We start from the raw sequence: 26,446 nt of genomic DNA, 5'->3' as shown, positions 1-26,446 counted from the left end.
CCTGCCATGTGGCTGGAGGAACACCTGGAGAACACACTGATGGCTTTGGTACTCACTGCAGTGTGGCAGTTATCAGCACGGTCATTTCAAATGATTGTTGCTTCTCCTCCATCTGCAAAATGGGTACAAGCATATCTACCCCCTCCACTGCTCAATATTTGTGAAGCTGAAAATATCAAAGAAAGAAAGGAAAAGTAAAGAATGAAAGAGAAAGGATTTCTTCTCATCCTTGTCCTGATCATCATCCTTGCTATTGAACTCTTGCCCTGGAGGAGACAACGGGCTTCCCCTTTGAGGCTCTAGGAAGTTTCCAGGTGGGGGTGGCATTTGTACCAGCCAGGAAGGGCCTGCATTCTAAGTGAAGCTCAGAAGTTGAGGAGAGCTTGCTGCTTCATAGGGTGTCCTACAAAGTCCTGGGAAGGTGTGGGGTCCGAGGGGCCTCTGGAGGGACCTCTGCTGAGGCACAAGTATTAAATCAGCAGGAGATGGGACAGGGGTGGGCACCCGGAAGGATAGGGACAGTTTTAGTGAAGTGTGGCCAGCCTCAAGTCCACTGAAGAGGGCCATGGTCCTACTGAGGAACTCCTGTTTCTGAGAGAGGGTCTGGGCACCTGTTGTCTGCACAGTACTGCAAGGCCAACCACAGTGTGGTGCCTGAAGTTTGTGTGTGACAGGCGGCTCTAGGGTCAGCCTGGTGCTTAAGCAACACCCAAAAAGGCTGGTGAAGCCCTGTTTCTGGGTGGTCTGGGGAGGCTGGCATGTGGATGGGTAGACTGTGTGGGTAGGATCTGTCCTTGATCTAGCGGGCACCATCAGCCAGTTCTGTCAGATCAATCTAGACAGGAAGAAGGACTCTATCTCTGCTGGAGTCAGACACTCCCCCATTGCCTTTGGCCATCAGAGCTTCGGCTACTATGCTGTGGCCCCTACACTCAAACTGATGCCCTTTACAGGTTCTCAGGTCCTTGGCCTCTCTGACTTACACCATCAGCTTTCTGGGTCTGGGGCCTGTAGACTTGGCCTGAGCTATGCTGCCAACATGCTGGGGGCCTCAGCCTGCAGCTGGCTGGTCAGGCAGCTTTGCATCCATACCCACCCAGTCAATTCCCCCTGAGAAGCATGCCCATCTCTATCTATTCCAACTCGGCTACCTCTGTCTATCCTGCTAACTCAAGTTAGAGTTGGTACAAAACTAAAGAGCTTGGATTTGAAATCCCAAACTGGGGCACCAAGTGGGAGCACTTGACAAGTCTTCTCATACTGTGCATCAGATACTGACTGAGCTTTGTGACCATTCCTGCCCATTCATAGAAGAGGAAGCTGAGGTCCAGAGAGGACCCTCACCACAGCCTTTCCCAGAAGGCCAAGGGGCTCACAGCTCAGAGGGAAATGGGTCTTAAAAGTAATTTGGGAAAATTAGCAATCACTGGGATGTTAATAAGTCTTTAAAATGACCTCATCCCAACCCAACACCAAACACATGTATATAGGCCAGTCTGTATGCCTCTGGGCCCCATAATAATGTTTACTCTGTTCCTATGAACATAAGCTAAGAAACAGAGACAGCCCCTTTGTTTCCTGACCATTTCTGGCTGCTTTGTGTGGCTAAGCGCTAGGGAGCATGGGGGCAAATAAAATGTTAGGGATCACTGCAAATCGTGCTCACATTTTTGTGTGCACATTATGCGCTTTGGTGATGCTTGGAGTTTTCCATGAACGAGTGTTTTGAAGTAAGGACAAACCTAGGAGACGGAATGTCACAATGGTGTCACGGGCAACCCTGCCTCCAGCATGAACTGGACTTGAATTTCCTCACTGTGACTTGGAATGTGGTTTTCACACTTTCTGAGTGTATAGGGAAAGAGTGTACGGAAAGTGGATGCCCATTGGATGGACCACTCAGAGCATATTTCAGGTGTTGGGACTTGGTCCCCAGTGTGATATTATGAGGTACTGGGACCTTTAAGAGGTGGAGCCTGCTTGGTGTGGGGGTGGGGTTGCTGGAGCACAATACCCATTTTAGATACAAGGCACACTGAAAAAAATGATACAAGAATGTTGAGAGTGAGGCCAGTTATAAAGAGGAGGCTATGTTGGGTGAAGGCTTTGAAAGGGAAGGTCTAACCATTAGGACAAGGAGGTGAGGAGACATTCTGGGTGGAGGAGGCAGCATCTGGGAAAACGATGTGGGCTGGGGATGTAGCTGGAGCACACCTGATTCCTCACACTCACCAAAAACCGTCTCCCTAAACCGAATCTGTGTGCTGACTGACAGTTGACAGGTGGGATGGAAAACGTCACTAGTAAGGGTGTGTACAGTGACAGTGTGTACCAGGAAACCATATCAAGTAGAGTAGGATGTAGGATGTACCAGGAGCTGAGAAAGGGGAGCACCAGGTAACTGTTAATATCATCCTTAAAAAAAAAATGGATGAAGGATCTCTGGTTTGATGTGACCATGCAGTGGAAGGAAACCAAAAGTTTCTATGGAGCCTGTCCTGGGATCAGATGAGAGGGTACAGACTTCTAGAAGTTGTCTAGACCCTGAAGCCCATCCCAGGCTTGTGAGGAGCTGTGCAGCCAGGAACTGGGCTTCTCTGAGTTGCAAAGATGCACGCAGTACTCCCAAGGATGAATTCCCTTAGCCAGCCAGGGGGCTAACAATACAACCATAAAAAGTATCCCTCATCATGCTTGTCCAGCAGGGGCAACTAAAACCAGCAATGCCAAGGGTTCAGAATTAGAAGCCCAAGCACCAATAACAGAAACGACAGGAACTAGGTAGTGATAGTTCTGAGTCTCAGAATACCACTATGGAGGTTTATCACAACTTCTATCGTGTAGATGGGGAAACTGAGGGACAGAGAGGTTAGTCTACTTGCCCAACATCCTAAGAGACAGTCATGATTAAAACCAGGCCATACTTCTATGGCCTTGGTGTGGTTTATCCCCAAAGGCCACACCCCGAATGTGCCAGCACCATCCCATGGCTGGGGTCCCAGACTGAACAAAAAGGAGAATGCAGCAGAGCAGCAGCATGCACCTCTCTGCTTTCTGACTGCAGATGCAATGTGACCAGCTGACCGCACTCCAACCACCACGCCTTTCCTTCCCCACCGTGATGGACTGTGCACTCACAGTGTGAGCCAAGAGAAATCCTTCCTCCTTAAATTGCTTTTGCTAGGTGCATCTGGTCACATGGCTTGAACATTCAGGGTGGATCTTTCCATCTCAATGAACACAACCTAGAGACTCCCTCACATACATGCCCAGAGGCTTGTCTTCTAAGTGATTCTAGGTCCTGTCAAGTTGGCAATCACCTGGACCACCTCAACAGGACTAACTAAGCCTATGTGGACTTATGCCTTTGAACCTCAGAACTGTGAGCTAAATGCACTTTTTGTTTTGTTTTGTTTTGTGGTTTTCGAGACAAGGTTTCTCTGTGTAGCTTTGGAGCCTGTCCTGGAACTTGCTCTGTAGACCAGGCTGGCCTCAAACTCACATAGATCTGTCTGCCTCTGCCTCCTGAGTGTTGGGATTAAAGGCATGCATCACCACCACCCGGCAAACTTTTCTTTATAGAGTACTCAGCCTCTAGGGTTCATCATAGTAACAGAAAACCAACTCATAAATATGGTGTCACTGTGACAGTCTGGAATTCAACCAATAAAGCAGGGGAAGCCACAGAAAACCTTGGCTTGGGGTGGCAGGTTGAGGAACAGCATCTGAATGTTAGGGTTGGGGTGGCTTTGTCTCAGTAGTGACAGGTGGAGTCAGGGATGCTGAGGTATACTTCCAAGACTCATCTGGATAAATCACACATTCTCTCAACAATCCTTTGTGGCCCTGGGGATTAGATTGTGGGTGCTAGAATGGAGCTGAGGTCACTTAATTGGCTGGTCCCACATGTGGCGTTTCTGACCCTGGCCTCTTCAACATAATCCCTCCCTGGCTAAGCTCCTGACTTCCCCAGAGCCATCTTCATCTCCTCTTCAAATTCCTTGGGCCCCCCAAAGCACTGTGTCCTTGATGTCTGTGAGTTGAATGGTGGCCCTCTAAAGATCTGCCCATGTCCTGACCCTGGGGATCTGTGAGCCTGACTTTATGTGGCTCAATGACTACCACCCACACTGACTTACAACAATGGATATGATTCAGTTAAGACACTGGGTGAGCAGGTCCCAACTCAATGATGAGGTGAGACACACAAGCCAGGGGGAGGGCTATGCTGGGATTAATGTGAAGACAGGGAGAGTTGATGTGGCCACAAGTGAAGGACTGCCTGGGCCACCAAAGCCAGAAGAGGAAGAGGTTCTCCCCTGGAGCCTCCAGAGGGAGCCGGGCCCTGCCCACACCTTAACTGTGGACTTCCCGCCCCCAGAGCTGTGAACACCTTTCTGATTTTTTGGAGTTGCTAGTTTGTGGGTCATGTGTTCCAGGAGCCACAGGAAGCAAATATGCTGCCTCTGCACTCTTTCCTACCTGGACTTAGTTCCTCCCCTGAGCATGCGCCCTGTTCTGATTCTGTTACTGCCCTGGTGGGAGCTGATGCTTTGTCCAGGGAGGGGGGCAGTGTGTCTTATGTACTTTGCATTTCCTGTGCCCTTCATGGGGTCCAGATATAAGCAAAGGAAACCACACAGAAGGAAAGAGCAATGCCCAGGCCAGCAAGCCACAGCATGACTGTAGCTGTCTCTGGGATAGCCTCCATAGTCTTGGAGGGAGAGGGCGGACCAACCTTATTGCTCCTTGGATGTATTCTGACTCCAGATCGAGTAGGCTAGTGCTGGGATCTGAAAACAGCTGAGATGGTGATAAAGCCTCTCTCTTGCACAAACCAGGCAGCCTGACTGGCAGGTCCCCTGATGTCTGCAGGCTGGTGCCTGGGTGGTTTCTAACTCCATTCTCTGCTGCCAAGAGGGCAACCTGATGTCATCTAGGTACCTTGAAGGCCCTTCCCTCTGCCCGGCAAGACGCCTTAGAAGGAACTCTGGGCTCTGGCCAGGCTGATCTGCTTTGACTCAAAGGCAGCCTGAACCTTACCGGAAGCCCGGGCAGGGAACCCTGGGGGCAGCACCTCCACTCCCATCCCCGCTTTAGAAGGGGCCCTCCCGGAGTTTGGAACCTGGCAGTTCCTGACCTATAGGTTTCTGTTATTCCTCAGGGTCCTCTGGGGGATGTTTAGACCCCAGGTAACAACCATGGGGACAGTTAAGTTCTCAGGGCAACAGAACGGTGGTAGTGGGGTACTGCTCCTCCGGTACCCGCAGCCCTACTCCTTTTGGAGATTCGCTCCCATATCCAAGTTTAGTTTCTTTCCCTGCGTCCTGCAAGCAAGGCTGGCTAGAGATCTGTAAAGTGCAGTGGCCTTCATCTGGGCAGCTGCGACAGCTGCCTGGGGCACCGGTCAGGCTAGAACCCGGTTCTTCCTTCTGGGTCTCTGTATTATCCAGGCGAGCTGCGGCTGCGGTGGGGAGATCCTTGTCTTCCTTTCCGCCCTGACCGCAGACAGCTTTGCCTAGCCTGCCTCTCCTGGTGGCACCTTAAGCTCTGAACACCTGTCCTCCTGTCCTCACATCCCAGGCAGGCATGCCTAGCCACAGGACAGCACTACCTCATATCCCGAAACCTCCCTCTTTTTATAGAGACACGCCCTCATTTTTCATCCCTCTCCCACCCAGCCTCACACTAAGAGCCACCTAGGTCTGTCATCCACACTGTCCTCCGAAAACCTTCGTCATCCTTCAGGACCCTCAAATCTGCTCGGTGGTGGGCCGGAACCTCTTTCCCTCCCTTCAGGGCTCGCTGGCTTCCCAGCATCTTCCCCCTCCCTTCCCTTCCTCCCTCCCGACCGCCCCGCGCTCGACCACCGCCCCAGGGTTGCGCAGCCCGCCAGGGTATCCCCCAGCCCGGCATCGAGAGCCTCAGGCTCTCCTTCCCCGGGTCTGGTCGCGAGCGGGGTCCCCGGGGGACCCCCCCACCCCCCGCCACCGCAGCCGCGTGCTCCTTTGTGCGGCCGATCAGCGCGCGGGCGGCGCTGCGTCAAGGCGGAGGCGCATCGGCGCGGCCCCACGCGCACTCCCGCGCGCCGCCCCCGGGAGCGGCAGGAAGGAGGCGGCGCGCGGAGGCGGGAGGCGCAGAACCCAATCGCTGATCCCCCGGCCGCGGCGCCGCCTCCGCCATTGCTGCACGCGAGAGCGGGCGACGCGGAGCCTCGGAGCGCGCTCGGAGCCCAGACTTGCCGGAGCCGGGCGTGGGGTGAGTGCGAGTGGGGAGCGGGGCGGGCGGCCGAGCATCTCTCACGTTGAGGGCCTCGGGAGACGCGCAGGAAGCCAGCGCCGCGGGACTGGGGACGCGTCCGGAAAGGCTGGGCACGGGTGGCGTCCCCTAGCCTGGCTCTGCGGGATGGGAGTCTAGAAATGCCCATCAGTACACAGCCTGGAGACCCTGATCGGCTGCGACCGCCACGTCCCTGCTACCTCTCTCGGGAGACCAGGCGGGGACAGCAGACGCAGGGACAGCGGATGCAGGGACAGCGGGTGGGTGTGCGGAGTCCTCCTGTCTGTGCCCCGCCCCGCCCCTGCTGCCGCTCGCCCTGACCCCCACCCGGCCCTCCCTCCTCAGGCCGCAGCCTCCTGTCTTTCGCAACCATGGTGAAGTTGGGCAACAATTTCGCAGAGAAGGGCACCAAGCAGCCACTGCTGGAGGATGGCTTCGACACCATTCCCCTGATGACGCCCCTCGATGTCAACCAGCTGCAGTTCCCACCCCCGGATAAGGTATGAGCTCCCGACATTCCCGCGCTGCTGGGTGTGCACCCCTAAATCTTCGACTGCAACCGAAACAAAAGAAACGCCTTGTGCGTTGGGGGTGAGAGATGGGGGCGGGCTCAGCCTAGAGGAGGAAGACAGGGCAAGCACAATGTACCCTCGCGATTCTGGGTTGGGTGATGCTGGAGACCCCCTGCCTTAGATGACACCTTCGTCTTGGCAAGATTCCTTAGTGGAAGGTCCCCTCTTGATTTCGGGGGAGTCTTATGAGGAGCGATGCTTGTTGGTACAGGAGTCTGGGGTGAGCCCAGGGAGCTGGTCCTTGTGCCTTTTGAGGTGGTACGGGTTCAGCTCCACATGCCTTACTGTGTGTGTGCTCAGGAATAGAGCCTCTTTCTTTGTTCCTTTTGTGAAATCCCCATATCTGAGCTCCGGCTCACCAGTGCTAGTGGAACCAGGACCATCTTTACCGTGATGCATTTTTTTTTACTTAAAGACTCCCCTTTTGAGTACTGTATCCAGTGGGGTATCATTGGTCCATAAATATATTTTCAAGCCATAACATTTAAAAGCAAATTCTATCCTTAAAGTAGAAGGTAGCATTGCAACACTCTAATGTAAAACCACACGCCCTGCATCTACAGTCCCTACACACAAAGGAGCTTGCTCACTATTCCCACATGCTTTTACATTTATTGTCTTAGTTCGTTCTGGGAAAGAGGCTCTGACTCCCAGCTCTGCATTCACTGGGCAGTAGTAGAATGGGTTGTAGGAAGGATCTGCAGTGGGTCTTCTTTCACCCCCAAACTTAGCTTCCCAAAGTGGTTTTGTTCCCTTAATTCTATTGTCTGTTTTTTTTTGGGTGTGTGTGTGTGTGTGTGTGACATGCGAGCAGGGAAGGGACTGGTTGCAGGTGTTTTCATTTAAGAAGGGGTGATCAGCTGGTCATAGCTGTGCACCCCACACCGCAGCTGTTGGCCCAGGCTGGCCTTCATAGGATGAGCAGGGCTGTTGAGTCTTTGGCCCATGGTGCGTGTCAGGACTCGGTCCCGAGTACCCCTACCCCTCCTGCTTTGATACACCCAGGCAAGGAGCGCCAGAGGCCTGTGCCAGGAACTATGTGTCCTGAAGCGGCACCTCTATCAGGTGATTCCCTCTACTTGGTCCAAGCCTCTTCTTTTGCCCTTAATATGTTCCATTCCAGTATTGCCTGGCATGGTCGGTCACAAGGAGGAGGCCTTCAGGCAGGTCCCACATTCTGCCAACCAGTCCTGTTGCTCAGGGTTAGGCTAGGTGGCTCTGTAAGGTACTGAGTCTCTCTACTCTTGGGGTAACTGATGAGGATGCTCCAGAAAAAGGGTATTCCTGTGGGAACAGGTCCTTGAGCTAGAAGGCTTCCAAAGTCACAGTGAAGAAGACAGATTCTCAGAGTTCACCAAATGCACCCAAGGTCATCGTGCTGAAGGTCACTGGCCTCTGGGGTATGGAAATTTCTTTCTAGCCTTGTTACTTATTCCACTCTGCTTATAGTTGGACACCTCTCACACTTGACAAGATTCAGGGAGGTGGGAGATGTCACCTCAGTGCCGAGGACTGCCAGTCACATCAGGAGCAGCCTTGCCTGACATTCCTTAGGAACACTTGCCGTACCTGGCACTGTTCCGTACACTTCATAGGCTGAACTTCAACATGCCCACATTGCTGCAAGGCAACCCCCACCATTGCCCTCATCTGACAGGACCTAGCAAAGAAGGCCTACAGAGTTTTAAAGGACCTGTCCAAGGTCACCTGTCAGTTAGTGGTAGATGCAGATTGAATTCAGGTGGCCTAGATGTCCTCACCCTCACAGTTCTGGATGATACAGGCCTTCTGCCCTCCAGGTTATGGATAAGACACGAAGAAGCCTTCCGTATTCATGGTCAGGGGAAGTGGCCCCAAATGTATGCTCAAGGTCACAAGGCTACATGGGTGTAGCTGGGATGTGAGGATGGCAGGGCGGTGCTCAGTGCTGCCTTGGGAAGGTGATGCCTTCAGGGGTGCATACCCCTCTATCTACTGCAGGAGAGTGGCATGCCAGGAGTGAAGCCTGACAGCACACACTGAAGCTCAGGGCTCTCTGGCTCAATGCCAGGCATTGGCCCCTTTCTCCCCTATGACCTCTGGAGGCTGGCTCCACAGGTCAGGGCTGGAATGGAGAGTTCTCTAGTCACTTGCCTGGGGCCTGTCCAGAGTCACTCAGTCCCACTGTCAGGGCAAGTGGGTGTCCCCCAAACCATGGAAACAACAAAGGACATACTCCCTCCAGGAGAAGTGTATGGGGGGGGGGTGGTTCTCTCCTGTCCCATAGCCACTACTGGACACCTGCTCTGGGGAGAGTTTGGGGGTCAGAGGTGAGTAACTCCTTGACCTCACTCTCCCCATTCAAGGGAATCAGAGAGGCAATGGAGCCCTGACAGAGGCAGAGCTGGGGAGGCCAAGAGAGGAATGTCCCTATAGGGTGCAGGATGGGGTCCCAGGTAGGTGTAAAGTTGGCAGGGCCTCAGGGAAGTTTGTACAGGGCAGATGTTTCCAGGTTCACATGGTGGTGGTGGGGGGGACCCTTCAGTGCTGTGCAGTCTAAGAGGCTCCCCAGAGCAGTTTATTCCCAGGCCCTAGCTCTTAGGTGCTACTCAGTTGTGTTCAGGTCTTCTCCAGTGACACATATGTCCAGCAGGTGGGCAGCACAGAAAAGCCAGTAGGAAAGAAGAGGTGTCCTCCCCACTCTCTGGACCAGGGTTCTGCTGTAATGTACCCGAGTGGTCTGCCAGCCATTAGTCCCATGGCCTTGGCCGGTGAACATCACTTCTCTGTTCCCCGGTTCTGCATTTGTCCTGGGATTGCGCTAGGACCATGGATAGGCAATGTATCTGAAAGGGCCCGCATGGAGAGTTCTCAGTGGAAGCTGCTCTCACTGCCTGGAGGAATGGTGGGTATCCTTGAACTTGTTTTTTGTTTGTTTGTTTGTTTTGTTTCATTTTGTTTTTTTGAGGTAGGGTTTCTCAAAAAAACCTGAACTTTGAACTTGACAGTCCCAGGTTCACCTGCCTAGGGCAGATGTGTCTGAGCACATCAGGCTCATCACTAACCATGTGCCTCTCTGTTCCCTGGCTAAGGTTGTTGTGAAAACTAAAACTGAGTATGAACCTGACCGCAAGAAAGGGAAAGCGCGTCCTCCCAAGATAGCGGAGTTCACCGTCAGCATCACCGAGGGTGTCACCGAGAGGTTTAAGGTGAGTGGTCGCAGGCTGAGCTGCCGTCTTTAGGTCAGGAGGCATCTGCCAGGCTGCGGAGAGGTCTTTTTAGAGGGACAGGAACAGATGCGACTCCACTTATCCAGGCCGTGAAAGCCCAACTGCTTCTAGCTCCCAACCTGGAGGCTCTCTGGGTAGGTTTTTTTCCCTTCCTTCCTTTTTTTTTTTTTTTTTTTTTTAAAGGATTTTCCTTTTTCTTTGCTTCATCCTCCAAAATAATCACTTATCATTTATTTTTGTAACAGGGAAAACCCACCCATGAACTTCCCTTTAGGCAAAGGCAATAAATGTGAGCAAACATTTGCCAAACATCAAAAGATTCGCCTCACAGTTTCAGGAAGGAAGCAGAAGGCCTGAGGTACTATACCCATCCAGGCAGGGCTTTGTGTCATGCCCTTGACCCTCAGTGCCTATGCAAGCTCCTCTAAGGGCTGATGCCTGAACAGGGTACTCCTCTCCTACATCCTATCTCATGAGGGTAGAGAGGGGACTGCAGACTCATTGGTCCCAGCTCTCTTGGTGTAGCTGTGACCAGAGTTTGCTTGGATGCAAAGCCCATGAGTTCAACTTCCAATCCTTCTTTACTTCCTGTTACCTCTGGTGATGGCTGCGGAAAAGGGTGAAATTCCAGTGAGCCCTGGTGGGAGGAGCCTTCTGCACAGCAAGGGTGTGTGTCCTCTAAAGTGGTATCTGCTCAGGAACAAGCTGGGATGTTGGTATTCTTGAACCCCACTCTTTAGGAAAGATGTAGGAGAAAATAAAATGACCATTGCCCAGATTCAAAGGGGTTAGTTGGAAGACATCCTCAGACCTTGAATAGTGGCTCTGTATGTATGGATGATCATTTTCACAGGGATATATGAGCAATCTATTCATGGGTGTGGAGGCACATACTCACCCACTCTCAGCACATTGCAGAGCATCTGTATTACCTCCTGTTTAATTCTTGGGTGATAGTGGGAACTATAGAAGATGGACTTGGGAACCAACCCCAGTTCATAGCTGCAAGGGAATCCAGAAGAGCAGAGTGTCTTCATGGAGTATTGAGTACAAATCTCTTCTGCTTCCTGTTGCTTCTCACTGCTGTCTGAGTCTACCTGGTACAGTGGGTTCCATGGATGTCACTATCCTCTGTGCCCCTGGTGTATGCTTGTAGTAGCTCATCTGAACCTCCCAGCCTCCTTCCTCCTTGCTAGTAACAGGTACTGCTTTCCAAATAGGAGTCTGCAGTGAAAAAGTACAGAAGTCTGTGTCTGCATCTCTGTGGGTATGGAAGGGTGTCAGGCATGCCGAGCTGCTCTTCCTGGCTCAGGGGTTGACTGTTAACATGTTTGAGGTTCGTGGCCAGTATTAAGACGGATTAACGTGAGGTCAGCATCTCTGCTCCACTCTGGGATCAGCATGGTTGTCCTCTGTTGCCATTTTTGGCCCATCAGCATCATGGGCACTTGAGATCAGGTGCAGGATCAGACGTGAATGTCAGAGCAACACTGTCTGAATGTCATCTTGCCTGAGCGTGCCCTGGTTTCTCATGTCTGATTGGATGTTTGTCCCCATCACCAGCTTAGGTCAGTGAGTAGTGTGGTACCCAAATATCTTCTCCATCTGTTGAATGTGTCTGTGTGTCAGGCTGTCCCCTCTGGTGTTATTGGTTTGTGTTTTTCTCACATGCTCACCTGAGGCAGGTCCCTAGGTCCCTTGCCTAAGGCACAGGTGACGCACATTTGGCCCCAGGGCCCTAGGCAGTCCTGGCTGGGCCTCTGTGCGGTTACCTGGTTTCTGTTGCCCAGAACCGTGGGGCTCAGAAGACCCAGGAAGACCTCAGACAATCTCTACGATCCCAGTGGGCAGGCTGCGGGTGCCAGGAGGCTTGCTTCACCTCTCTTGCTGTCTCCAGGTGTCTGAGAAGGTATTGGATACAGTGGGGACCCACTAGGGGCTTGCTCTACACTGCAGTATTGCCTGGTCTCACACACAGCTATCAGTGTCTCCCTAAGCCTAGCTTCTGTGCCTCCTTTAGGACTCACCCCCAGGATGGCTGGGACTCCCCTCATCTCTGGTTCTAAAACCAGTACCTGAACGCCCATGACCTGAGCTCCAGCCCCAGGCAGGAATCTATCCCCCTCTCTCCTTCCCTACTGAGGCTCCCAGAGATGCACTTACCCCAAGTTCCTGTTGCCCTCTACCAGGAGATGGTACTTCCAGAAGCAAGCTTTGTATCTTGAGTCCACATACGCTTCAGGAAGTAGGATGCTATCATAGTTCTCTCCATGTTAGTTGGGGAGACTGAAACAGAGCTTGGGCTCAGGAAGCCTGCTCTTGGGTTGTGGCATTAGAGGCCACAGTTTTACAACAGATGTCTCCCCACACCCCTTTTCTCTGTTGACTCAAATCCTGTCCCAGAACTACCACTGCTGCCTTGTACCCTACAGAACCCAGGTTCCTTTCCTACTCCAGCAGCCGAGCCAGATGATACCCCTGACAGTGTCCTTTTTCCTCTTAAGTCTTGCTTCTGTGTCCTTCTAGCCCCACCCCCTAGCTGTCCCCTTTTAAGAAGCTGGGCTAGCCTACACCTCTATCTGGGCATGGGCCCTGTGATCTCTGATATCCCAAGCAGGTACTGAAGAGTGGTCTCATGAAGCAAAAGCCCCTTGACTTGGCTCGTGACTTTGAAAAGGAAACCAGGCCATAGGAGTCCCCTGAGACATGAATATTGGCTAAAAATGAAGGTGTAGGGCTTGTGCGCAGACAGCATTTAGGAGCAGCCACGCCAGCACTGCCGGAGTCCTCGATACCATCTCTCTGGCGCTTACTGCACTCAGTAAGAACGGGCTAAGTAAATGAGTGACTCATCCATCATTCTGGTGGACTCCTGTGGAGGGGGCTTGGCACAGTTTCCACAGGGTGTCCCTGTGGGCTCCTTAACAGCAGGCCGCTCTCCTTCTTACTGGGTCAGGGCTGGGTATGTGCTCACTTGACAGTTGTCACAGGGTCAGCAGATGACCAGCTAGAGGCCTCAGTCAGGAAATGGCAGAAGCAGGGTAGGATCCCTGGGAGAGCAGCCTCCTGGGGCACCGAGGCGGACTCAGAGGGATGACCCATGTTCTAAGGGTGTCCCTTGCATTTGTCAGCTCTGAGCTGCTTCAGAACCAGAAAATGTTAGTTCCACAGGGTTCCACCCAGGTGACATGCATTTTAGCCAGCTCTGCAGTTGGATCGATGTCTCCTGAGGTTCTACGCTTTTCTTCTTGGTGCACGGTCTGGCACAACAGCAGAGACATTTGAAGGGCTCGAGCCCTTTGGAAATGCTGAGAGTGTCTACCCTTCTGGAAAGTGCTCTTGGCCTCTAAGACTTAATGACAGTTTCTGCATCTGTGAGTGCACACATACAATGTGCTGAGTGCACACATACAATGTGGCTGTTGCGCAGAGCATCAGCTGGTTAAAGGTTCGGGGTCTTTTCTGAACATGGGGGTTTAGGGGAAAGAACAGGATGTCTGGAATCAGGGACCCACCCCCTGACCCTCCCACCAGGGATTAGTCACAGCGGTGGCAGGAACAGTACACCGTTCTGATGGTGATTTGGTTCTTTTCCTCTACATGTGTGTAAATCCGGGGAAGGAGATCCTACCACAACAGATGAGTTTTGTGCACCCATGAGCCTCTTTGTTCTTTATTTGTATTGTTAAGGTGTGCCCATCTCTCTTAACTTCGGAGCGCACCCTTGAAAGCAAGTGTCTTTTTGGATATTACATTGTGGTTATCACTGGAGGATTAATCTCTTGGCTGCAAGGTTGCTAGGTTGGTTGCTAGGTAACAGCTGGTGGTGGGGGGAAGGAGGGGCTTTGTAAGGTTGCTACACAGGGATAGCAGGATGAATCACCGCTGTGGCAGCCAAAAGCCTAGGCTTCCAGTGAGGCTTGAGTCAACCGGGAGAGCAGCCATTTAATTAATCGGAGGTGTTTTTACACCAAGAGTAAGTGCAGGCTAAGATGTTGCTCGAGTGAACTAAACCTAAACATTAAAACAAAACCAAACCAAACCCTGTGCTTTCCCACTTGTGCAGGCAGTGTGTAATGGGCTGCTGGGTCTGCTCCTTAATGTCCTGGAAGATGGATGCTCCCCAGTGAGGCAGGCTCAGGGAGGGCTCTGCCGGCATTCTTTGGCTCTTTATGCTTTGTGGCTTCAGGATGAAGAGGGCTGGCCGAGGTCACACACACCCTCCAGTTAAGGGTTTTGTGATGGAGCCACACCCCTCTCTGGTACCACCACCCCTCTAGCCTTGAGAAGTTCTAAGGCCAGCCTTGCACATGACCACCTTTCAAGGTCAGGGAAGAGCGGGAGGATATCCTAGGAGAGGCCACTTAAGGATGGTCCTCCAAGCTGGCAGTCGATGCCGCGGTGGAGGTGTCCCTTGGCAGGCTGTTGCAAATGATGCTGTGGGTGGTTTGTTTCTTTCTCTCGAATCCTTAATGACCTTGAGCTTCCTGTGTGCCTGCTTTCCACACTCTCTAATAATCCCCATGGCAGGTTCTAAGTCACACTTATTAACTGTTTATAAACGGCGATGCAATTTTCCTACATCCAGTAGAGAGAGTGTGTGTGTGGGGGGTCTTCGTCCATGGTGGTGACAGAGACCGTAGAAACTTGTTTAAATACCCTGATGACCTGCAGCCGGGACCACCCACGTCTGCAGCTGTGGAACCTGCAGATTCTGGGTCCAGCTATGGAGTGAGGACTGCATCCTGGCTCAGGTAAAACATACGCTGAATCACCTTGGGGTATATGTCTGTGTTCTCGTCCGTGTAGTACCTAAAATATTTAGCTCTGTAAACACTTGGAGGTTTCAGGATTCAGTCTCTGATTTTTTTTTTCCCTTCCCTGTACTGCATTACTCAGCAAAAGGCTCCTTTCCTTTCCCCTCCCTGAGGGATGGAGGACCGAGACTGTAAGTGCCATCGACCTGCTCGGCCTGGGCCCTTCGTGAGCCTTGTTTTTCTTGCCCTTGGTGGCAGCATCAGGCCACTAGCCTTGCTATTCTCATTAGGGAGTAGCCCCAAGGTCAGTCTGTTAACGGATGAAGACAGGACTCAGGCCCACATCCTAGGACACTGACCCTGTTGGTGTGATTAGGAGTGGCGCTCCTGCTGTACTTGGCTGGGATCCTGCTGGTTCCTTCCTGCCTAGAGGGAAGTGCTGGGAGAAGAGGGTGGTAGTCAGTGCCTTGGCAGTTGGATGACAATAACCCATGCATAAACTGTGACACTAAACTGTGAAAGGCTAAGTGGGCACTGAACAGTAATCGACAACCAAGCTCCATCTAAGCACCAAGGATGTCCCCTTTCCTGCTTCACTGGGGTCAACATGAGCCCCCTCTCCTCTTCATCTTCACTGGGGTGACCCTGAGTCCCCTCCCCTCACTGGGTCACACTCTATGAGTCTGCCCTAGCCAGAGCAGCCCTGGGCAGGAGGTCCCAGGATCTGAGGAGAGTTTTTTTGGAAAGGTACTGTGTCCCTGGGTGAGACTGGGGAGGAGAGGGGGCTCAGGGTGACTCCAGTGAAACAGGAAAAGGGGCATCCTTGGTGCTTAGACCAAGCTCAGACTCTTGCCTCCCTCCTCTGGTCCATTAAAAATAGTGGTAAAATACATACACAAAACTCACCATTTCAAAGTACAGTTTAGTGACATTAAACAGTCACCAAGTTGCCAACTGTCATACTGTCTAGAACATTTTATTATCTCAGAGGCTGACCCAGACACATCACACAGTGAGGTTTCCCCCCCCCCAAGGTCCCCAGCAGCCTCTGATCTATTTCCTGCCCCTTTAGATGTCTGTCTTCTGGACATATCACAGAACAGATACACAGATACATGGTGCAGCCTTTCATATCTGACTTTTGCTCAGCATCACATTGTCAACATTCATCTGTTGTAGCATGTATCAGCACTTCGTTCCTTTTGAGGGCCAAGTAATATTCTGTTGTATGGACATACCACATTTTCTTTCTCCACTCAGCCCTTTTTGGACTCTATCTTTTGGCAACTGGGCAGTGTTTCTTTGTATAAACCTTTGTTTGAAGACCTGTTTTTCTTTCCTGTAGGTAAATACACAAGAGTAGGATTGCTGGTTGCCATGATAATTTTTATATTTTATGTGCTGTGGAACTGCCATTGCTTCCTATATCAGGGCCACCATTTTTCAATCAGCAATGACCAAGGTCCAGTGTTGCCTCTGCATTGCCAGCACTTGGTACAGCCATTACAGTGGGCGTGACATGGCTTCTCCTTGTGATATGTGTTGCATTTCCCTGATGCTTAGCAACACTGACCTGTTTCCTGGGACCTTGCCACACCAAGGACTGGTCTAGACTCCAACTCCAGTCAGCTGGTTCATGTTTCTACTCCTTCCAGGTCCTGATGCTGCAGCCACCATGTTTCTGATACCTCAGTCCTCACTGCTCTTTACCTCCCTTTTCTCACCTCCCAATGAACTCTATCCCTTGGGACCGATGCTCCTCCAGGAGGTCTCCAGAGCAATCAGAGCCGCCTCTGTGTCCTGCCTCTCCTGTGGCACTTCTTACTTGCCTGTTCTAAGTGACACCAGGGTGATGCAGTGGAACTGTATGGCTGCTCAGCCAACTCTCGGGATGGACACTTTGGGTAGCTAGTGTCAGATCCCCTGAGAAGGTTCCTCACGACTTGGGATTCCTAAGATGGGAGAAAGTAGGACTTTCTGAGTTTGAGGCACTTTGGTCTCAACGGGCCCCTTCATAAAGGAGATGAGAAAAGAAAATGGTGACAAGCTTGGTCTAAAGACAAGCCTAGTCAGTCTGTTATATTCTCCTTGTTACGTTTTCCCCTCCGATTTGACACACATTTGTCTGATTTGAAAACCACAGCAGTGGGTGGGCTTCACGGCAAGGTCTGAAGTTCCAGTCAAGTGTGAGGCTGAGGCAGGAGGACTGCCATTTCATGGCCAGCCTGGGCAACTTAATGAGGCCTTGTCTCAAAATAAAAAAACGGGCCCAAGCACTGTGTCCCCCGTGTCTGGTAGAGAAATTGGCCCAGAAGGCAGCTCTTTGTAAGTCAACTCATTTCTGATCAGGGGACTCTCTAGGTTTTGTCCCTGGTTCCAGAGAAGGGTGGAAGTCACCCTGTCTGGAAGCCTGTGGCTCTCTAGGCCTCCCCAGGTCACGAAGGGAAAAGCAACCCTAGGTACAGCTCCATCCTGTGTGAGAACATTTATTTAATAAAACCAAAATGCCCGGACCCTCTCAAGGCATGTTCATGCTGTGTCCGCTGAGTGGACAGTTCTTGGGTTTGCTCTAGGTGCCAGAGGCCTGCTTAGTAAGTACTCATTTGGAGTCAGGCTGTGTGCCAGCCTGCCCTGAGGTGGGGCTCCAGGGCATCTGTGTGCCAGCCTGCCCTGAGGAGGGGCTCCAGGGCATCTGTGTGCCAGCCTGCCCTGTGGAGGGGCTCCAGGGCATCTGTGTGCCAGCCTGCCCTGTGGAGGGGCTCCAGGGCATCTGTGTGCCAGCCTGCCCTGAGGTGGGGCTCCAGGGCATCTGTGTGCCAGCCTGCCCTGGGGAGGGGCTTCAGGGCATCTGTTCCTTGCCTGCTTCTGCACCTACACTTACTTCCTGGCTCGAGGTGCCTCTCCCCACATCCCAGTCTCTGTTTTCTGTCCCCGAGTCACCCTGACTCTCTTAAGAGGACATCCCTGAGTGTCATTCTTGAGTCACATCCACCTTTTTCTTGAGACCAGGTTTCTTTCTGACCTGGAAATCACTGGTTATACTTTGTTGGGTGGCTGTATCCTCCTGTCTCTATCTCCACAGTACTGGTTGTCCTCTGGCCTCCACACACACAATAAAGAAACAACAACCGGATCTCCAGTGTTGTTTCAGTAACACAAGTTGGACTGAGAACCTTGGAACTTACCAAGGCTCTTGAAATAGCAAAATGAGAACACACAGCCTGAGGGCTGGGGTACCTGCAGAGGAAGTGGGGGGGAGGGACTCTCTTCAAGGGAGGTGAGCCAGGCCTGTGCTCCTTAACACAAGTCCTGTGGCTGCCCCAACAAGGCACTACAAAGGAGGGGAACCCCAGAGGCATGTTCTCAGGTTTCTGGAGTCAAGGGAAGTCTGAAGTTGAAGTGTCTGTGGGCCATGCTGCCTCTGAAGTCCTGTTGTGTTGTGGAGTTACGCCATCTCTGGGGCGCCGTGTGGCTAGAGAGGCATTCATTATTCCAGCCTGTCTGCACGTGGTGTTCCTGCTAGTGTGTGTCTCTGCCTCATTTCCTTTTCTCGTAAGGACACTGGTCAGACTTGACAAGCGCCCATGCTAATGACCTCATCTTAAGACAACCCACGTGCAAAGGCTTGAACTGCTGATCCTCCTGAAGTGCCTGGGTTACAGGTGTGCAGCACCTCCAGAGCACAGCCCTGTGGGCAGGGATGGTGCGAGAAGAGGCATGTGGCTGGATCCCTGCCAGGCAGTGTTTCTGGGTGAGGTGGCCTGGGTTGAGATCCTGCTCTGCCATCTTTGGGACCCCAAGAAAGCCAAGGAATGGACAGTGGTTCTAAGAGCAGTAATGAGTCTCACTCCCTTGGTGTTCAGCGTTTAGAAGGTTGCCACTCCTGGACCCTCCCACCAGCTCTGGCAGTGCCCTCTCTGGACCTAGCACTGCCAGGGAAGGTGGCTGTCACTGGATATCCTGGATGGTACCCCTTCCTTTTCCTACACGTTATCTCCCTTCTTCATCAAGAGCCACACTCAGTTCCCAGGGCCAGACGTTTATGTGCTTGCTATCTGCTGTAGCTGCCAACAGACCCTTGCCAATGTCACCCCCCATGGGTGCCTTGAGCCCTGAGACTGAGACCGCAGGGTTCACCGTGTCTGCCCCTGTAGCAGGCATGAGCTCTATGCACAACACAGGTTCTTCAGATGGACTGGTGCCAGCGTTAGTGATGGGTCACCTAAGCGGAATAAAGTGGAGCAGAAAGATCCAGAGACGGGGGACAGTTCCTGGCTGCTGGGGTGGGCGGTAGGAAGCCAGCAGTGACTCCCACACTGGTTCCCATGGTACCTGGGCCACATGCTGGCTCCTAGGGTCTGTCCAGGGATCCTGAACCATTCCCATGCTTCTCCACCTCCCTCCTCTCACCTCATGACATGCTTTTGCCCCTTCCATATCCCCAACAGCCAGGCAGACATCTCAAGGCCCAAATCTAGCAACATCTTGTGGTGTTTGACCTCTGTTACTTGTACATCTGTGAGCCACGTCTCACCTACACTATTGTAGCTTTGTGCCTACCTAGTGCTGGGCATTCTAATGAGCCGCTTATGCCCTAAGGAAACCCAAACGTAAGTCTCTGTCCTCAGAACACCATAGAGGGCAGAGGTTGAGGACAGAGCTCCTGTTTCTCTTATGTGGTTTCAGCATGAGGGTAGCCTGGGGTCTGAGTGACAGTGTCCTCCCACTGAGACCGGTGCCCAGAGAGATCTGTGGAGCAGCTGTTCCCTAGATGACAGGTGCTCAGCTCTGTAAGTCGGGGCCCTGAATGCAGCCCAGCCCCACTTCTCTGTCAAGCATCCAAGTTGCCTGGGAGCCATGTGGCCATTAGCGAGGCCTTCTTGTGTCTGTGCACAGAGCTTTCCACCTGTCTGTCACCTGTTCCGCAGCCCCATGGTGTCCTCTGCCTCTTCTCACAGGTCTCTGTGCTGGTTCTCTTTGCCCTGGCCTTCCTCACCTGTGTCGTCTTCCTGGTCGTCTACAAGGTGTACAAGTATGACCGCTCCTGCCCTGATGGGTTTGTCTTGAAGGTAAGGCCTTGGGCCCCCTTCCCTCCACAATCCTAGGGCCCTATAGCACTAGGGCCTTGGCTGTGTACTGCAGTGGGAGGGTCCTCACTGAAGGCCCTGCCTGGGCAGCTAGGCAAGGAGGCTGAAGGCACCAGAGGGTCACTGCGAAAAGAACCCCTGGCTTATCCCTGGGGAAGAGTCCCCTTGGTGCAGAAGTGCCAGCTGATACTTCCCTCCAGGACCTGGTGGGGGTAGGAGACAGTGATCAAGAGAAAGGCCGTGCCCCAAGCCACACAAAGGGGCCCTCCTGCCTACAGGCTGCTCTTGGGCTCTCCTGCGGGTTCCACCGCAGGGGCCATGTTGGCATCTGGACTTTATGTGCACATGGAAATGTTCTCTCCGCTTCTGTGCCTCCTTCCCACGAGCCTGCTGTTGGCACAGATGCATTTACACCACAGGACGGAGGACCAGAGGACCGAGGAAGCGAAACCGAGGGAGGGAAGATGGGGTGGAGGCAGGAGATGGAGCAGAGCAGAGGTGTGGCCCACTCGCTCTGGGCTCCCATGGCCCCTCACTCATGTCTGGGTCTGCACTTTCCAGCTGATGGAAACCGGTCCTGGGCAGGATTTGGCACTGGTGAAGGGGAGACAGAGCAGGCACTGAATGTGTGTGTTACCCCGAATGGCTCGTGGATCTTGGCTGGCTGGGGCTGGGTTTTGCTGAGGCGAAACTTCAGTTCCCTGGCAGAGCAAGTTAGAAGAGCTGGGAGTTCACATACCCTAGCCAGGACCTCCTCCTCCTCCTCCTCCTCCTCCGTTTACACCATGAGGTCCTTCAGGGCTTCTGACTTTCAGCCCTTCCCTCCTCCTGCAGCAATTGTGGGGTACCTGCCACAGTAGACAACTCTGGTTGCTTAGGGTGCTAGGCTACAGCCAGGAGCAACCGATGCAAGGACTGCTTCCTGAAGCCCTTCTGGTTCAAGAAACATGAGGCAGGCATGCATGCGTATACTGAGTGAGGAGGACTTGGCATGGAGTATGCGGGTCTGCCCTTTCTAGAAGGTGGTCCACACTGGGCAGCTTCTGGAGCAAGCATGGGGCAGAGTAGGAGACGGAGTGCTGAGAGTGGCAGGTGGACTGGGGTGTGCTTGGTGGGAGCGTGGCCCAGGTACAGCCAGATCGTACACTGCTCAGCACCCTGAGTGCCTAGCAAAGGCCCCAGGAAAAGGAGTGTGATGAGGATGATTCCTTGGGTCACCCGGAGGTTGGGAGAGGCAGGCAGGAGCTGATGGAGGAGGCTGCTACAGTGGGGCCGGAAAGACGGTCTGGATGGCAGACTAATGTGAGAGGCAGACCAGGATGGCAGTGGATGGGCAGGAAGACTGAATTAAGCAGGCCAGGAGGGACGGAAGGGGAGGACCTGGCCCAAAGCTGGGTGACTCAGAGGCTAATATAGGGAGCAGTGGTGCCTCTGAAAAACAGGATAGGCAAGGGACAGCTCTCTACTGCAGCCATTGTTCACAGATGACAGGCCAGCACTCCACTAAACACAGAGCTCTCCTGGGTTTCCTGTCTTGCCCATTGTCTCTGGTCTGGGGCAGGTCCCCGCCCAGCCCAAGAGGCTAAAACTGCTGGCTCCATTTGGCAAACCCAAGTGCTGTGGGAGAAGCTGGTGCAGAGGGGTGATGATGAAGATGAAGACCGGGATCCAGGCTGAGTTCAGATCAGATTTCTGGCAGTGTGGAGGGGACTCAGGATCTGCATGGATGAAAGGCCCTACAGGGCTTGCAGTCCTCAGGCCCTTGGGAATTCAGAAGCCTATAGGCAGCGCTGCTGTGGGCTTGTACAGTTTCCACTAGTGTCCACTTAATGGCGGCGGCGGTGGGAGTTGGTGCTGGTCTGGATGATACAGCTAGGAGGTGTAAGGTGCTGGGTGGGGGAGGCTTTCCTCCTTCCATGCTCAGGCATATGCACATTCCACATCTACTTGAGGGATGGTTGTGAGGGCTGTGACCCATATTCACCCTGGATGCACCCAGAGGGCCTAAGGGGGTGTGTGCCTCCTCCTTTTTACCAATGGAAAACAGGGTTCAGAGGCTCCTGATCATGCCCAAGGTCATGCCCTTCAGTTCCTTCAACTCTTCGGCATATACCTTCTAGGAGCCTCTTTAAGTGTACCAGCTGAGCCCTGGGAATCTGTCTGGATAGGATGCCTGGGGGGAGGGGAAGGGAACCCCAGAAGCCTGAGTCCTACCAAGAAGCCCTCTTGCCACAGCCAAATGACCCAAGCTGAGGAGTGTGTGGAGGCAGGTAAAAGCAGAGTCAGGGTGGTGATGTGTGCCTTCAATCCTTGCACTCAGATGGAAGCAGCCTGGGCCATAGTGAGACCCTGTCCACACTCTGCAGTGACCTACCCCAGGCCATATGACAGTCATGCTCCTTCCAAGACACCCCTACAGGTGACCTAGGCTTTGTATTTTATTTCTTTTACCAAAAAGGGTGTGTGAGAGCCTTTCTCCACGTGGGTATAGACTGAACACCCGTGCCCCAGCTCCTTCTGCGGTTCGGTTCGGGACACCATCAGCCCCTCAGAGGGCCTCTCAGCATCTTTTGGTGGCTGTGTTATATAGGAGGTGTCAGACACCACCGGCTGTCCTCTCTCAGCCAGGCGTCTGGAGGGCAGGGCCATGTCCTTGCTGCCCTTAGATGCCCCCCCCCCCCCCCCCCGCCTGCTCCAAGAAGTCGCTGCTCCTCAGGTCTTGGTTGCATGCAGAGCTCTAGCAGGGTCCTGTGCTGGGTACCAGGCTGGACGGGAGTAAGATGGTAACTGCAGCCTTCCCCCGACTTCCCCAAGGAGTGGAGAGGGATACGGGGAGGACAGAGTGAGGGTGGCGGTGCAGGCTAGGGGAGTGTGGTCAGCTGTATTGTCCCAGCTGGCCTGCACAGCCATTTCCTTCTGCAGTGTGGGGGTTCCTTGCACCAAGCTGGCTGTACTCTGGAGGGTTCTTGGAATGTTTCATCTTTTCTGTTTGTCACCTTTGGCCACACCCTGGCTTCTTTCTGAGCTGTCCCACACTGACTTTTACCCTTACAACAAAAGCAGCCAGGCTGTGTGGCACATTCGCCCCATTTTAAAGATGAGGGGACTAAGGCTCTGAAAAGAGCACATGAGATCTCAGCTGGGGCTGTGGCCTGGCCCTAAAGCTAGGCTCTGTCTGTAGCCAGGGCTATCCCCTGAGGTGCTGCACCAAGAGCAGGGTAGCCTAAGCACCCTCCATTGCTTTGGGGCCTCTTCTGAACTAGCTGTCAGCACTCCCGGGAGCCTGCTGGTGTTTCTAAGCTTTACACTTCACGATCTAGTGAGCTGCTAAGGAGACCCCAGTCTCCACAGGCAAGGGCTGAGCCTTTACATCAGCAGCTACCTCCCCAGTGATGGAGGCACTTCTGAGGAGAGGCACAGGGGGTGGCAGCCCAGAAAAGAAGATGGCCATGAGGCTGGAGCCACCTGTTCGTATTTGCACAGGCTCCTGAGTGCTCACTGGGCCCTGCCTGCACTGTGCCGTTCTTGTCCTACCATTCATCACCTTCCTAGACCCCACAGTGAGGACCGCAAGCCCTGCATGCTGGCCACTCTACCAGGATTCTTTGTTTACCACCATCCTCCCCTCCTGGAGAGGCCAGTTGACGCTGCTGAGTGACCAGCAGGGCTAAGTTAACCAGCACCCATGGCTGAGGCTGTGCTAGGTTCTTAGCCACCTGCTGACCACTCCCCACAGTCCGGGCCCTGTACCTGTAGCAGGCTCTGTGTGGGAGGGGTCCTTAGGAGAGAGGGCTCACTCTGAAAGAGCAGGACCCCCCCCCAAGTAGCTTCCAGATCTGCCCACATGGCTGCTCTCCAGCTCCAGCCTCCTTTCTCCATCAGCACACTTGATGCTCAGCCCTGTTACACCAAGCAGCAGCAGAGCAGCAGCAGAGCAACGTCAAGTGAGGCAGGATTCAGAGGGTGAGAGTACATCCGAGCTGCAGTGGCCTTTGGCTGAGTCAGACCGAACACCTGGGAGGCCAGGTCAACGGCTTGTCTTCCTCAATTACCTTCCTCTTTTGGGAAAGGGTCTCCCCGACCCTGGCACCAGGGATTACAGGAGTGCCATTCTCTCACACTCCCACTGTGCAGGCCCGAGCCACCCTGAGTGCTGTACCTCCTCCTCTGAGGGTTGTGAGGGGGGGCAGGATGGTAGCTGCAAAACCAGGAAGCATAGGTGGTTAAGCTGAGTTGGCCCGCACTCCTGAGGCCATGTGTGCCAAGGCAGGGACTTAATAGTACTATCTGGACCGTACATGCCAGTGGCTGATACTGGAAAACACCAAGTTGGACCCATTGTCCTCGGGGTGGAGACAATGGAAAGGTCTGTTTCATAGTCTGTATGTCCTTGAGCTGGGTGGGGAATCAGGGATCGACCCCCTGGAAGGGTAGCCCAGTGTGTGGTGGTGGACGATGCTGACTGGAGGTCCCAGCTGGAACTGTGTTCTCATGCTTGGGTGGTTCTCAAACCTGCTTCAGTGAGCTTCTTCACCTCTCTGGACTCCACTTTCCCACCTATAAAATGGACTGAGTGGCATGAACCTCACAGTGAGAGAATTGGCCTGAAAAGCACAGACCTGGTGTAGGCAAGAGGGAAGCCTGCATGTGGGTGCACACTGCTGTCCCCTTCCTTCAGGGCAAGAGGGAGGGAAGAAGGCTTGAGAGCCACAGGACATTCTCTAGGGTAGGGAACCCAATTGGATTGCCCTATGAACCTGCCCTTGGCATTCAGACTCAGCCGAGAGGAAGTTCCCAGAGCTCCTCCTCCCTGATATCTTGGGCTAGCTGCCCACTACACTGGAGAGCTAGCCTGGGGTTGAGGATGGAGACACTAGGCCATCCAAGAGAACAACTGAGCATTGTGTCATAGGGTGAAAACCGGAGGGACTCTCTTCTAACAGGAGTGGGTCTTGGACTGTGGCCTTGGCTGGGATGCTGGACTCACACTCCTCAGGGAGACACTTGAAATACAGATGGACTCAGCACAGATCTGCTAAGCCACTCTGGGCTCCACCCAGAGATGAGTATATGGGTTTAAAACTCCCAGATAATGGGTGGTCACCGAGGGCTCCACCTCTGACTCAACTGTGGGGTCTCACGTTCCTATCCCAGCAGGCTTGGTGATAGCATGCTTCGGGTGGCTAGCCACAAGTAACAGTCGCTTCAACAGGGTGGGAGGCTTACTGCTGGTCTCAGAGTCCAAACTGGAAGGCAGTGCAGGGACTCACTCATCTGGAGCTCTGGCTCCATCTTTCCCTGCCCCGTGGCTCTTAAGGTTTTGTTCTCTGGGCAGTCGGAGCCGGTTGAGAAGGGGAGATGTGGACACTGGAGGGACACAGCTGCTCTCTGGGAGCCAGCCCCAGAGCTGCTTGTTACAACCATTCAGATTCTCTTGGCTCGAGGTTAGTCCCGGCCTTAGAGGGCTCTAGGCAGGTTAGTCACCGGCTGCCACGCCAGCCGCACGGCTCAGCTCAGAGGATAACTTGCAGGAGCTGGTTCTCTGCTCCTACCATGCAGGTCCTGGGGATTGAACTAGCGTTGGCAACGTCTTGACCCACTGAGCCAATCCACTGGCCCCCAAAGAAAGCCTTCCTTGGTGCTCTTCCTCTTATTTCAGGTGGACTGTCTGTAGACATGTCAAAAGGGTCCTTGCTTCTAACAGATGAATAGCCAAGGTCAATCGGCCAATTAGAGACTTGGTGGAGGGAGGCACGCTGCCTGTTCCCCCTAACCTGCGAGCCCAGGTGCCCGCTGCTGCAGCACAGCCAATCTTTCAGATGGGTATGTCCTCGCAGGGCAGGCCCCATTCATCTGTCCATTGTTAGTGTTTGTTTAGCGTTTATTCCTGCAAGCTCAGGGAAGACGCTTAGGGGCCATTGCGGGGATATTCACTGCAGACACACGCTGGCACCCCCTGTATCTCCGTGGCCTCCTGTCTTACAGAACACCCAGTGCATTCCAGAAGGCTTGGAGAGCTACTACACGGAGCAAGACTCCAGTGCCCGGGAGAAATTTTACACTGTCATAAACCACTACAACCTGGCCAAGCAGAGTATCACACGCTCCGTGTCACCGTGGATGTCAGTTCTGTCAGAAGAGAAGCTGTCGGAACAGGAGACCGAAGCTGCGGAGAAGTCAGCTTAGCGAGCTGGGCGGGTTCCTTACAATGTGTCACTTGAAGGCAACAAAGGGACTTTGAGGGACATTTCATTAAATATAATTACCGATAATTTAGAGGTTACTCATTTACGGTGCAATTGCTTCTGTTTGCTAATGCTGCTTTGCAAATAAAACTTGCTGCGGACCACCCACAGGCATAGAAACCAGCGCATCTCAGCATTGCTTAGAGAGCTTGAGGCCACTGTCCATGCTGAGGAGTCTTCATTCAGCTCCTTCACTGGGATTCATTGGATGCCGTCCAAAGAGAATTGACACTGGCTATGCCAGGGGTCTGGCCATCAGAGCAGTGCGTTTGGTGGGTTTCTTTTTTCTTTTATGCC

General features: G+C 53.3%; 1 protein-coding gene across 1 annotated transcript; it reads left to right on the top strand.

The window, feature by feature from the left end:
• Positions 1-6,092: 6,092 nt before the first annotated feature.
• Positions 6,093-26,176, top strand: Nsg1 (neuronal vesicle trafficking associated 1). Its single transcript, XM_059275793.1, has 5 exons — positions 6,093-6,258; positions 6,625-6,779; positions 9,923-10,039; positions 19,776-19,886; positions 25,890-26,176. Exons 2-5 carry the CDS (start codon positions 6,651-6,653, stop codon positions 26,088-26,090), a joined length of 558 nt encoding a protein of 185 aa, XP_059131776.1. The 5' UTR covers positions 6,093-6,258; positions 6,625-6,650; the 3' UTR covers positions 26,091-26,176.
• Positions 26,177-26,446: the final 270 nt, after the last annotated feature.

This window comes from Peromyscus eremicus, chromosome 10, assembly GCF_949786415.1.
Source record: "Peromyscus eremicus chromosome 10, PerEre_H2_v1, whole genome shotgun sequence".
In the NCBI taxonomy this organism is placed as follows: Eukaryota; Metazoa; Chordata; class Mammalia; order Rodentia; family Cricetidae; genus Peromyscus; species Peromyscus eremicus.
The sequence above is the reverse complement of the archived record's forward strand: the minus strand, read 5'-3'. Positions and strand labels throughout refer to the sequence as shown.

Bases quoted from the DNA above. Each gene is read 5' to 3' on its own strand.
- Nsg1 (XM_059275793.1), top strand. From the start codon at position 6,651: ATGGTGAAGTTGGGCAACAATTTCGCAGAGAAGGGCACCAAGCAGCCA. The intron at 6,780-9,922 runs GTATGAGCTCCC...TCCCTGGCTAAG, and splicing joins AGTTCCCACCCCCGGATAAG to GTTGTTGTGAAAACTAAAAC. The intron at 19,887-25,889 runs GTAAGGCCTTGG...CCTGTCTTACAG, and splicing joins CTGATGGGTTTGTCTTGAAG to AACACCCAGTGCATTCCAGA.